At 41.2% G+C, this 12,944-nt stretch overlaps 2 protein-coding genes across 3 annotated transcripts in view; both read left to right on the forward strand.

Annotated features, from left to right (window-relative positions):
• LOC121086922 (macrophage mannose receptor 1-like) overlaps nucleotides 1-5,327 on the forward strand; it is a 66,748-nt gene extending 61,421 nt beyond the window's left edge. For both annotated transcript variants that reach the window (XM_040591376.1, XM_040591377.1), the window contains 2 exons: nucleotides 2,777-2,830; nucleotides 3,207-5,327. In XM_040591376.1, the coding sequence (XP_040447310.1) occupies nucleotides 2,777-2,830; nucleotides 3,207-3,457 (305 nt within the window). In that variant the 3' untranslated portion in view covers nucleotides 3,458-5,327. The remainder of the gene's footprint in view (nucleotides 1-2,776; nucleotides 2,831-3,206) is intronic.
• A 3,919-nt stretch (nucleotides 5,328-9,246) lies between these two features.
• Nucleotides 9,247-12,944, forward strand: part of LOC121086923 (macrophage mannose receptor 1-like) — a 33,014-nt gene continuing 29,316 nt past the window's right edge. Inside the window, exons 1-3 of the mRNA XM_040591378.1 lie at nucleotides 9,247-9,438; nucleotides 11,104-11,502; nucleotides 12,747-12,920. Coding sequence (XP_040447312.1) covers nucleotides 9,378-9,438; nucleotides 11,104-11,502; nucleotides 12,747-12,920 — 634 coding nt within the window. The 5' untranslated portion in view covers nucleotides 9,247-9,377. The remainder of the gene's footprint in view (nucleotides 9,439-11,103; nucleotides 11,503-12,746; nucleotides 12,921-12,944) is intronic.

Here is a 12,944-nt window from a genome sequence, read left to right on the forward strand (position 1 = left end):
GACTAGGTATATGCTAGGAGGAGGAGAACCTCCATCCATCCCACTCCTACCAGTTTGATGTCAGTGTCAGCAGTAGATGCCTAGAGCCTGGAGAGGGATCATAGGTCAGCAGGAGAGCACCTGAAGAGCAGCACAAAGGAATTCCAGCCATTCCAACCAGGAAGTCAGTTTACCAGGGACCCAACTTAAATGCCTCTATGCAAACACATACAGGATGGGGAATAAACAAGAGGAGTTCAGACATGTGTGTGTCGGCAGGGCTATGATCTTATTGGCATCAGGGAGACATGTGAGATGGCTCCTATGACTGGAGTGTTGGAATGAAGGATGCAGGCTTTTTGGGAAGGATGGGCAGGGGAAGTGATGAAGGGGTGTCTCCCCCTATGTCAATGACCAGCTGGAGTGCATGGAGCTCCATCTGGGGATGGATGAGGAGATGACTGTGAGCTTATGGGTCACGATTACAGGGAGGGCAGGGACAGGTGACATTGTAGTGGAGGTATGCTAGCTAACAGGCCACCTGACGAGGAAGACCGAGCAGATGACAGACTCTATAAACAGATAGGAGTGGGCTGACATTCACAAGCCCTGGTCCTCATGGGGACTTCAGCCACGCTGATATGTGTTGGAGGAACAACACAGCAGGGCATAAGCAATCCAGGAGGTTCCTGGAATGTGTTAATGATAAATTATTTCTCCAAGTGATAGAGGAACCAACGAGGAGAGGTGCTGTGCTGGACCTTGGTTTCATCAACGAAGAGGGGCTGGTGGAGAATGTGAAGCTCAAGGGCATCCTTGGCTGCAGTGACCATTAAAGGGCAGAGTGCAAGATCCTTAGGGCAGTGAGGAGGGCACGCAGCAAGCTCACTGCCCTGGACTTCATGAGAGCTGACTTTGGCCTCTTCAGGGATCTGCTTGATAGGGTACCGTAGGATAAAGCCCTGGAGGGAAGAGGGGCCCAAGAAAGCTGGTTAATATTCAAGGATCACCTCCTCCACGCTCAGGAGCGAGGCATCCCAACAAAGACAAAGTCAGGCAAAAATGTCAGAGGCTGCACAGATGAACAAGAAGCTCCTGGACAAACTTAGACACAAAAAGGAAACCTACAGAGGGTGGAAGCAAGGACAGGGAGCCTGGGAGGAATACAGAGAAATTGTCTGAGCTGCCAGGGATCAGGTTAGGAAAGCTAAAGCCTTGATAGAATTAAATCTGCCCGGGGACATCATGAACAAGAAAAAAAAAGCTTCTGTAAGTACATCAGTGATAAAAGGAAGACTAGGGAAGAGGCGGGCCCTCTCTGGAAGGAAACGGGAGACCTGGTTACCTGAGGTATAAAGGCTGAGGTATGCAATGACTTTTTTGCCTCAGTCTTCACTGGCAAGTGCTCCAGCCACACCGCCCAAATCGCAAAAGGCAAAGACAGGGACTGGGAGAATGAAAAATCACCCATTGTAGGAGAAGATCAGGTTTGAGACCATCTAAGGAACCATGGGACCTGGTGAGGTGCATCCATAGGTCCTGAGGGAACTGGTGGATGAAGTTGCTAAGCTACTATCTGTCATGTTTGAGAAGCTGGGACAGTCCAATGAAGTTTCCACTGACTGGAAAGAGGAAACACAACCCCCATTTTTAAAAAGGGGAAAAAAGGGAGACCCGGAGAACTACAGGCCAGTCAGTCTCACCGCTGTGCCTGGCAAGGTCAAGGAGCAGATCCTCTGGGAAACTATGCTAAGGCATATGGAAAATAAGTGATTGGTGACAGCCAACAGATTCACTAATGGAAAATTGTTCCTGACAAATCTGGTGACCTTCTACAACAGGGTTACAGAATTGGTGGATAAGTGAAGAATGACTAATGTAATCTATCTGGACTTGCACAAAGCATTTGACACTGTCCCGCATGACGTCCTTGTCTCTGAATTGGAGAGATGTGGATTTGATGGATGGACCACTTGGTGGATAAGGAATTGGCTGGATGGTTTCACTCAGGGAGTTGTGGTCAACAGCTTGATGTCCAAGCAGAAACCAGTGATGAGTGGTGTTCCTCAGGGGTCAGTACTGGGACTGGCATTCTTTAACATCTTTGTCAGCGACGTGGACAGTGGGAGTGAATGCAATGCATTGATGCATTGATTCAAGATTTAGCTATAGGCTGCTTTTATGTCCACATGGCAAAATATGGATCTTCATCTTAAACAGTGGCCCAGTTTTCCCACAAGATTTTGTGGCCCAGATATTAAATTTTGAATGAGCTACAAACATTTTAGTTTGAATGTGATATGTGCTAAGACACTTTGGAGTTCATGAGTGATTTCAATTATCTGTGTAAGTAGGCCATTAAAGTCTGTTTGCAAACCAAATTTATTACATCTGCTATGCTTATGTAAGATAAGTACTCAAGAATTTGTAATTGTATTAAGGATTAGGTTTGATCATCTCTGGCCTGAAGATGCTGTGTAGGTTTTCTCGTGGTTTTATGCTGATGTCAGGATCTGTCTCTGTGGGGCTCTTTGATGATGCTTCTTTTTTACTGGTTTATGTAAATAACTACATATGAGACCAGAACAGAATAAGCTGTTGTGCTATGCCTTTTGATTGGTGTCTATAGCTTTGTGTGAACTAACCCCAAGTGTTTTCAGTATTTCATGGTATGTTTTACCATATATTTCTCTGAATATGATTTTGGGTATTTTCAAAATATAGAAATAAATAATATAGAAATAAATTACAGAGTAATATGGTAACATAATTCTTTTTCACTGTTTTGAAATGCCAGCAACTGAAGTGCCACCAGCAGCTGAAATGCCACCAACTGAAATGCCTACAAAGGGTAAGAATATTTTCTTTCAAGTAGACAAAAACTAGATCATAAACAGGACAAATCATATTCTGTATCGTGTCTCTTTCTTACATTTTCTGGTATGCCTGACTACCATATCTGTTTCCTAGGAGCATATTATTTCCTTGTAGAATAAGTTATACTCCTTTCAGTATCCAAATAAATGCAGACTTTAAAAAATAATAATTTGTGATATAGCATACAATGTTAGCATTTTAAAATCTAATACTTTTATGTGGCTACCTTTGTCTCTCATTATTTTGAAACAAATGGAACACTTCTTGAAACATCATGCTTTCTAAAGAAATTGTTTTCAGTAATCAGACAGAGTATGTAGCATCCTCTTGATTTCTTTGTATGTTTTCAGCGATGACAAAGGACGAGAAGGCTCCTACTCTGAACCATGGTAAAACAGGTGTTGTAGTTATTGTTGTCATCCTCATCCTAGTTGGAAGTGGCCTTGCTGGCTATCTGTTCTACAAGAGAAGAAAGAATCGGTTGTCAACAAATGACAGCTTTGAGAACAATTTGTATTTTAATAGTGATGCAGTTCCTGGAACTAGTGACACAAAGGATCTTGTGACCAACATAGAACGGAACGAACATGCAACACTGTAATGTAATAAAATGGAATGTAATGTAATATGTAATGTAAAATGTAATGTAATAAAGTAAAATGTGCCTTGTTTTAATAAAATTATGCAATTAGAATTAAGCCAAAGCTATTTTCTCATGTGCAAATACTGCAGTAGCCGGTTTCAGTGTGTGTGTGATGTTATATACAGCAATTACTTTATATTGTAACCATTGTATAAAGTGTCAGATTTCAGATCTCACAATTTGATGACCCACACTGGTGAGTTTGGGTCTTAAGAAAAGATATAATATTGAATAATTATTAAAAGGAACAATAGAAATGGATGTGATAAAGGAAGGAAAATGTATCTAGATCTGCTTGAGAAGGCTCCCAAGATTTGAAGTTTCTGTACCAGATTTATTTCAAACCATGCTAATGCACAGATTCTTCAAGCTATTCATCAAACACCTCTCTGATTCTACCATCTTTCAAATATTCCTAGGGACTTAACTACAGGGATAACTGCTGGATTACAAGTCTGTATTTAGGCACATCCTCTTTGAACTACGTGGGGAAAAAATAATTTTATGATGTAATTTCAGTTTCCACGATTTCACATAACACAGAGAACCAAGTATGTAGTTCTTGTATTTATGCACTCTAGGATTTAACCAGGTAAAATCTGGGGGCAGGCCTCTGGAATGGAGAAGTGTGGTTGCTGTTAACTGCCAGAGTTCTGGCTGGCCACAAGTGGGTTTGTCTGGGAGAGGTGATGAAGGTCGTGGCAAAACTTTCTTCTTATCAGTATGGCAGCTACTGAGGAGAGGGGAGAACATTACCTAGATGTGTTCTGGAGGTCTACAGGAGCACTGGATAGCTGTTACGGTGATCACATGTTGGTACTGCTCTCCTACTGCCTTTCACTGAGTAGCACAGGTTTGTGGGATGTGTGCTAGAAGTCAAGAACAGTTTAGCTTTATCGGTGTATTAGTTGCTATTGATTTTATTTCCTTTCTAAAATGGCTAGATCAGTTACCATTTATGGAAATTTTAGTTTCCTCAATGTGGAGGTTATATTCGTAATTTTTGTAAATCTTGTAAAATTTAAATCATGCATGATGCCTCACTTGCATACAAAGGTTTGCAAGGTTTGATTTTGTGGTTTCAGATTTTGTTTTGTGAAATAAACAGCAACAAGCTTTGATTTTTTTTAAAATAGTTTTTCATTTTATAGTCTTTATATAAGACATTGCAACGGGATAAAGTTAGAAGGGAGATGGTACAACTGTGGAGACATTCCAAGTAGTAATCAAGTAATATATTGACTATATATTCCTGAATCTGTCCCAGGATTGTCTGCTTAAAATGAAAACAATAATGTCAGCTGAGTGATTTAGTAAAAATCTTGAATTACGTGTGTGTGTAGGTAAGATGGGGAAATTTATCATGAAAACTTTTCTCTGGCTCTGCTCCCTTTCTCCCAGTTATTTCCTTGCCTGTGTTCCTACTGCTGTTTCCATTTTTAATGCACAGTTGTTTGAGCATGTCTTTTCAAGGAGTAGTACCTCTAATGGTTCTTCGTGCCACCCGATGGGGCTTATGTGCCAGAAGCCTCCTCACTGACTGATTAATGATGTTAAGGATGATGTCGTTTCAATGATATGGAGAAGCGCTGCCAGCTAGAAAGGTATGTGAAAGGGACAGTGAAAGGTCAAGAGGCCCAAACTGGAATCCGAGCCTCACTGCACTGGCTGCAGTCTCTACCCAAAAGAAGTTCAGTCCTGTTCTGGGGCCCTGCACAATCTTAAGGCCGTGTCTGCACCTCGAGTGATTCTTCCAGATAACATTTAATCGCATGTATGTATGCAAATGTATGATTGGAAAGAAAATAAAGGTTGAGGGAATGTCTCATTTCTGGTTCTTTGCAATACTTGTCACATACATGTACAGCTAAAAAGTGTCAGGGAGAGAATCTGGCCACTGGAGCCTGGATAGTCCCGGGCCTATTCATGCATTTATACTGCCTGAAATCCAGCGTCATCTTCGAGTTGAGGAGAATTAAAAATGCCATGCTAGTTAATAGCTGGCAGTGGGTGTAGCTGCTTCTGTGAGATGCTGCGTCTGTTCTGCTCTCTTGTCCAAATGGGTGCAGGAAAAATAGAGGAGGTTCCAAATCTGAGACTGTACTTGGCCGGCTCGTTTTAGAAAGAGTGTAAGTGAAAAAGACTTGCAAGATTTTCGGAAGAGGAGGAAATTTAAGCTGTATGGTTTACTGTCCCTGCTATTGCAATGCAATGGAATTGAAGCAAATTTCCCATTAAAAAGAGAAAACACGGAAGAGTGGCATTTACAGCACAGGTAATCATTACAGTTGCATGGAGTAAGCTGAAGATAAACACTGAAACCTTATACACAAATTCTAACAGGAATTTTTGAATGGAAGATAGAGAAATGAACAGGCGTGAACACTGTAAACAATACCTAATTTATATAAGATAAAATGGAAGCCCTTTACCTACTTTACCTAGGGACTTGTAATTATAAAAAAAAAATATTTTACCTAGAGACTTCTAATTATAAAAAATAGAATTTCTTGGGGTTTTGCTTTGGTGGCGGGTTTGTTTGCTTTTTCTTTTTTCACTTTTTGTTTTCCAGCTAGTACCTTTCAGTGATGGCTACTCATTTATTAGACTGTCTGAATACAGAGTCTAGTCCCAGATTTTTAACATTATCATTCCTTTGGTCATACTTGTGACAAAACTGATCATACAAGTTCAAGAAAAATTGGGAGAGTAGCTTCCAAACTAGTATTCTCTTTCCACACCCTCATGCTGTTTCCAGCTTCCCTGGCCTGAGTTGTTGTGTAATAGTTTTAACCAAACACCGTTTGGTGATCCGGCAGCATGTCTTTTGCCTGCTGCTAAGGCTGCAATGTTCCTGACAAGTGATTGACTACATCAAAAAAGTTTCAAAGATTGGGCTGGGGAAGTTATCCACGTTGTTCTGTTTGACCAAAAAAAAGCAGTGTGCCTTCCTGGAAATTATTGACATTCATATGGACGCAATGTAACTTGTTGCTTCATGTATTCTGGCCCTCTCCACCAATTCTTTCAGCCATTTTCTACTACTGGCTACTATTCCTATCAGGATCAGTCAGTTGCCTTAGAACGGCCCTGTTGCTCTTGTGTTCTCTTATTTTGTCTCCTGAGTAGGTGCCGCTACTTAGGGGAGGTTTCAGGCTGGATGTTGTGTAAATATACATTCACAGAGGAATTGAGATCTTGCTTTTCTGAAATATTCGTGCTGTAAAAACAATAAAAATAATTTTTTGGCAAGCAAGATGAGACATAAGTGATGGATAGAAAAGCAAAGCAAATTTTTAACTGATCACTAATAATTCATATCCATAATCCTCTGATTCTGCCAAGATTTCTCATGTTTGATCTTGGCTGTTTAGATAAATGAAAGAAAAATAAATGTTGGTTATGTAGCATGAAAATATAGCATGAAAGTGCAGGATGCCTTATGTTGCTCTTTTAGTGTGTTTTGAGCCTGTCTAGAGAAATGGAAAAGTTGTTCATTCTTTCCCCCCACCCCCCCACCCCCAGGCTAGAATGTATCTACTGAGGTTTAGAGCATTTTTTTTTTTTTTTTTTGTAAAGGTATTGTTTTGTGTTGGAAACTGTGGTTGTACTATATGTGGGGATTCTGAGTGGAAATCTTATATCAAGTATAGCAGGCTAAATGACCACAAATTTCCTTTCAGATTTTACTACCAGTGTTTTTTGAAAATGAATTATTTCAATTCTGTGGGGAAACATCCAGCTGAATGCGAATGGACTCACCCATGCATTTCTGTGGGCAGCTGAGGGATGACTCGACGGCAATATTTGATAGCGTGTAAAGGTTTGTCTCTGCACGTTGCTACGTTTCTTGATACCCTTCTGCTTAATTTTCATTTCCCCTTTTCTCCAGAAGAGTTCAGACTTCACAGAAAAGGTGGTGAATCTGCACCCTGTGAGTGAACTTCCTGCCTGGGAGCAGATTGCCAAAGGAACAATGCTGACTCAACACAAAACCCAGTGGCCTTTCTTCCTTGCCGCTTCTAAAATGTCAGGCCGTGCCTTGCCCAGTGGGAGATGCTGGAGTGCACCTTTGCAGTCTTCTGATTTCTTCTCCTGCTTTGTGGACTGTGATGGGGTCTGCTCAGACAAACATACAAACACTGAAGTGGAACCGACCTCAGTATGTTTTACTCTTTTTCAGCATCTCCCAGCAGATCATTGGTAACAGTCCTTCACCAAACGCTGATCTTTCTTCAGAACAAAACTAGGTTGTTTTTCCCTGTTGTAATTGTACTCGTTGCCTCCCCGTAGCTCTGGAGATGCTGAGATGTTGTAGGCAGCAGAACCACAAGACATTACATTTCTCCTGCCTAAATAATAAACAAGAATTTTTTCCATCTGCACACGTGGAGCTTCTGAACAAGGATGCAAGAAAAGCTGGGAAGTTGAGGTTGCAGAGTCAAGCATTTCCATGTAGTGGAGTACCAGAATGCTTTACTCCAGACTCAGTGCAGCCATCTTTTCTTATGCATCATAATTCACTGCGTAATTGACCATCTGCTGCTTTGCGAAGGCAGCCCTCTCTTTTCTCCCACTTTCCTCAGGTCTCAGTGTCCTTCTCAGGCTCCTGTTCTTTCCATGGGTTTGGTCTAGCTGTACCTGCTGGCCTTCAGGTCCCACTATTTTCTCTCACTGTTGTAATTCTTGTTCTGCTGTAATTCCTTGTGCATCTTTTTAGACCCAGTGAGTCGTCTATCTGCGTCTAAATCAGAACAATAGAAGCAGGATCACACATCTTCAGGTAGGTGTTTTCATTGCTTGCAACAGCAGCGATTTTCAGGGAAAGACCATAAAGGGTATTTGCTTCAAATACAATATGGGGAAAGTTATCCCAAACCAGCCTCTCCCGAAGACTTGGTAACAGAAATTTTTCAAAGGCCATAAAAAAAAGGGATGTAAACCTTCCTCAGGAGTGCCTTTTCTCTTCCCCTGCCTTTGACGTTTTTCTAATTCTTTTACCTGTCATGAAGGAGAGAGCTTTTTCAGACTAAACATCAGAATTTTGTCAGAATGCCTGAAGGGTGTGCACTGTACGGGGTGCAAACTTTCACAGACTAGCGGCACGACAAATGTGGCAGTATTCCTTACCAGTTTGGTTTTCCTCTCTAACAATAATTGAAAATCTATTTTCCAGTTACAGGTTCTCCCTAGAATTCTGTGGTTTCTTTTCAGAATGTCATCAGCTGTTGCTGTCAGTTTGGGTACATTGCTGCTGCATATAGTCAGGAATGGAGCACAAGAGGGGATAGGTGCCTCCTCAAGAATGCAGGCTCCGTTTTCTACAGCTTTTCTCTTTTCTGTGGAACTGCAGACATGGGAAATTCTGGTTCTCGCTGTCTCAAAGGTCATAGTTACCTGATTTGCGTGGTGTCCTAGCCAATTTTTCACAGTGTTGCATTTCACTCTGGCTTTGTTCATCATTTATTGATACGGAAAGATCCCCCTCTTCTTTTTTACCTTTTTAATTTCTTACTGGTAAAGAGACATTCATGTCACCTTTTCATAAAAACAATGATCCTGAACTGTAAGGTATGTCTCCAAAAATCCTCACTAAAATGTTCTCTCTTAGATCTCATATTTCCACAGAAGAGAAAACTTTCATATAGTAGAGAAACCAGCTTAAAAAGAAAAGTTTATTCATTAATGTATTATTTCAAGATTACTCATGTGACATGATCCAGTTCCCTATTTGCTGCTCAGAACTTCCCTGTATCTGTTGAGTCTTAAAAAACGAAAAGGATTTGTTAATCAGGTTCAGTGCAGAAGGATTTTCTTGCAAGACAAGATTTGGTCTTCAGCACTTCAGCGAGTGGAGAACAGAGTGAAACATTTGGCCATGGCTGTCTACCTGCTTCTGATTTTTCTCTCTTTCTTTAGTACATCTCTTCAAATGTCTGGTAAGTCTTTGTTCTCTGCTGGGTAGGGAGTTTTACAAGTTCTTTCTTGTGCTTTCCTGATGCCCTTGCTGGACAGCGAGTTTAGATCTAGTCACAGCATGTAATTTGAAACAGTTTTATTCAATCCTTAAATTTGGTGGTATCTATATAGGCATTCTGTCTCCTTAACCCAGTTTTCGAGGTGGTGTATGAATGAAGGGAATACACCAACAGATGTGGGCACTAGTGCTAATTCTTGAAAATCTGCCAGCTGAATGCAGACAAAAGCTGGTCTGAAATTACTCCACTGGAGGTTAGGACATCTCAGAAGTCCTCTCAGCATGCACAGAACCATTGGCTGATATGTGTTTTGAATTTCTTAGATATCTCATAGAGATTATGGCCTATGGACAGTTGCATGTTGGAATCCTGTTTCCAAGCTGATGGCTTTAGGAAGGATGTTAAAAGCTTCTGTTAGATTTCAGACACTCCTACTGCTGAGAGGAAAACAAATGACGCTGTGTCTGCAGCTTTTTCTCACAGGAAGCTCCCAGCTAGAGAACTGCAAGAGCCCAGTGCCATCACTTGGATGGCAGCAGGGACTAGCCAAATGCAGATCTAATCCACTACAGGAGAATTTCCTTTGTACATGTTTTTGGGTGAGACCAATCTGGCTCTAATCTATCCTCTGCTAACCTTCTCAAGAACCACTGCGGCAGGAAAGCTGTGCCAGAAATGCCATCTGGCTTGTTCAGGTCTGCAAGCCTTTCAAAGAAACATCACTGAGGCTGTTCGATCATCCCCTGGCAGCCCTGGGATGGGGGGTGGCGGGGTGGTTATGAAGCCCCATTTAACTATTCCACCGCGGCAAGAAGCTTTGCGGGGCAGTAAAATTCAATGGCACAACAAAGCGAGTTGGATGATGGTGCTGTCACTTAAAGAGTTGCTCAGGGATGCGAGGCAAGGTGCAGAAATGGTTACGTTTTGGAGCAGGCTGAAGTTTTGTCCCTTTTTTGAAGCTGGTCTTAAGAAACAAAACCCTGTTGTGCAGTGCCTCACATTTCTGTTTACAAGTGTAGCTATTAATGGCACATAGGATACTTACTTAGCTTAACTGTGCTCAAAACTGAAGTGATGATGCGGCAAGTTGTGGCTTCCCTCCTGAGAAACTGACAAGTTGAACTCTGTGAAGAAACAACTTTTTTGCACATTTGCCAAAAATTTCCAGAATAATTAACCAAAAATTAATAATACCCCTCTTGCCTGATGAGCTGAAAACTGCAACGTCATCCTAGGCCAAATATAAAAATGGTTGAATTTTGAATATGTAAACCATTTTTAATAGCTCTAAAGGAAAAATTCCTTTTACTTCCAAAATTAAAGCCTCTTTAGTATGCTGTGTGGTGATGGAACTTTGAAGAACTCATGAAATTTAATAAAGGTAATTTTTGAATGGCATTTTGAGAACAGTGTGGAGGGATGTGAAGAAGAGTAATTTCTCTTGAAAGAGCTATATTTTCAGCTTCTGTGTTGCTTGCATCTTAAGAACATTTTGATGAATACCCTTCATACTGATGATTCACCTCTCTTGCTTTCTTCTTTTACATATTCCATTTCTTGTTGTAGCAGACTGACAAACAGCTGAAATCTCTCCTCAAATGTTTGCACTCTCATTTTATTTTATAGATAGTGGAATCTTTTCAATCTATAATGAAGACAGCAAGCTCTGTGCTGAAGCTCAAAACTCTAGCTCGGTCATAACTACCACTTGTGATGAGCACAATGAGTTTCAAAAGTTCCGGTGGGTCTCTGCCACGCAGCTGCTTAGCATGGCGCTCAAGCTGTGCCTGGGAGTGCTCAGCAAGGACAACGAGGCTGCCATCGTGTTGGAATCCTGTAACAGGACGAATGAGCTCCAGTGGTGGGAATGTAGAAATGAGACGCTTGCAACCCATGGCAAGGATTTATTTTTCAACTATGGCAAAGGCAAGGGGAAGAAAATCAGGTTGTCCGAAGGATCAGGCAAAGGGAGCAGGTGGAAAATCCACGGAACTGCAGACAGCGTGTGCTCTAAGCACTATGAGGGTGAGTACTGGAAATTGATCTCTATTTCTAGGTAGCTTGACTGCCCCTGTTTGCAAAACATTCCACTGCCTGCTTGTCATGCAGCAACCTTTTTCTTACAGAGACATCAGTAGCAGAGCTAACTACAAATAGGGTGTAGAAATGCAAGGCAAACATGACTGTATATATTTCTGCAAACCTTGGAAAGCACAATTCTTTCAAATGATGGAATAAAATGACAAAGGCCTATGGTATAATCATAAGGAAGAATGGGAATTCTGTTTGTACAGCAGCAGTGGGAGGAAATCTATGACTGTTTCAAAATATGTCTGATCAATTTGTAGAAGTGGTGATTGTGTTATACTTGAATATTTATTGTTGCTTTTACTTGGTTTGGCCATGTACTATCTCTAAGAAGTTAATTTCTAGTTAACATATATGTAATCCACTTTTAACAGTGCTTACCTGGTGTTTCCCAGGCCCAGCAAGAAGAAAAAGTAGGAAAAAGCAAAAAGAAAACCAGTGCTTAATAGTTTAGGATGCAGTAAGTCCTAACACACTAATAAAGGAACACTGGAGAGTTAGGTCTCCTTTTCCTGCATTATTATCCCTCCTGGGCTATGTAGCGTGGTCATCCAGGTTCAAGTGTTCAACTTCCTTTCCACAGTGACATTGGCAGGGCGGGAAGTTAAATACCATGGGATGAAATTTTTGCTGTGCTCTACAGCAGTTTGAATTAGATTGAAATTTGTCATGATTTTGTTCAGATAGCAGCTAATTAGACTGCATAGAGATGGGAGGGTCACATCCCAGCACAGTCACTTGTAAATTTAAGATATAACTTCCTCTCATGATGACTAATAAAAATATTCTGATATCTCCTTTCCAAGCCTCTTCAACCATACAGGGGAAAAAGGGAAAAAAAGAACCTAAACATCATCCAAGGACAGAAGTATGTATGCAACAGGTGAAGCTGAGTCATAAGCACCTCTGACACAGTAGTCCAGAGAGCAATGAAAGGAAACAATAGACAGAAATTAGTCTGAGGGCCAATTAAGGGTTGTTTGGGAGCCTTAGGTCTGAATATTTTGCTATAGTCATACCTGACTGGCACCACAGCCTTGGAAGGCTTTGTGGTAATGAAGTACTGATGTGTTAAGCTCTTGCACAGCTCTGTTGTGTCCATGGAGAGCCGCTTATGAGCAGAGACTGTGGTGAACACCTGATACCAACTGACCACTATTGACCTATGTTTCTCTCTGTAGATATCTATACACTGGAAGGAAATGCCTTTGGTGCACCTTGTGTGTTCCCTTTTAAGTTCAATGGTAAATGGTATGCTGAGTGCATCCCTTGGAGTGGCAGTGCAAGCTTTCTCTGGTGTGCAACTTCTTCAGATTTTGATGAAGACCAATTTTTTGGAAAGTGTCCATTAAAAGGTAATTTATTTATAAAGATTTCAG

Source organism: Falco naumanni, chromosome 4, assembly GCF_017639655.2.
Source record: "Falco naumanni isolate bFalNau1 chromosome 4, bFalNau1.pat, whole genome shotgun sequence".
Lineage (NCBI taxonomy): Eukaryota > Metazoa > Chordata > Aves > Falconiformes > Falconidae > Falco > Falco naumanni.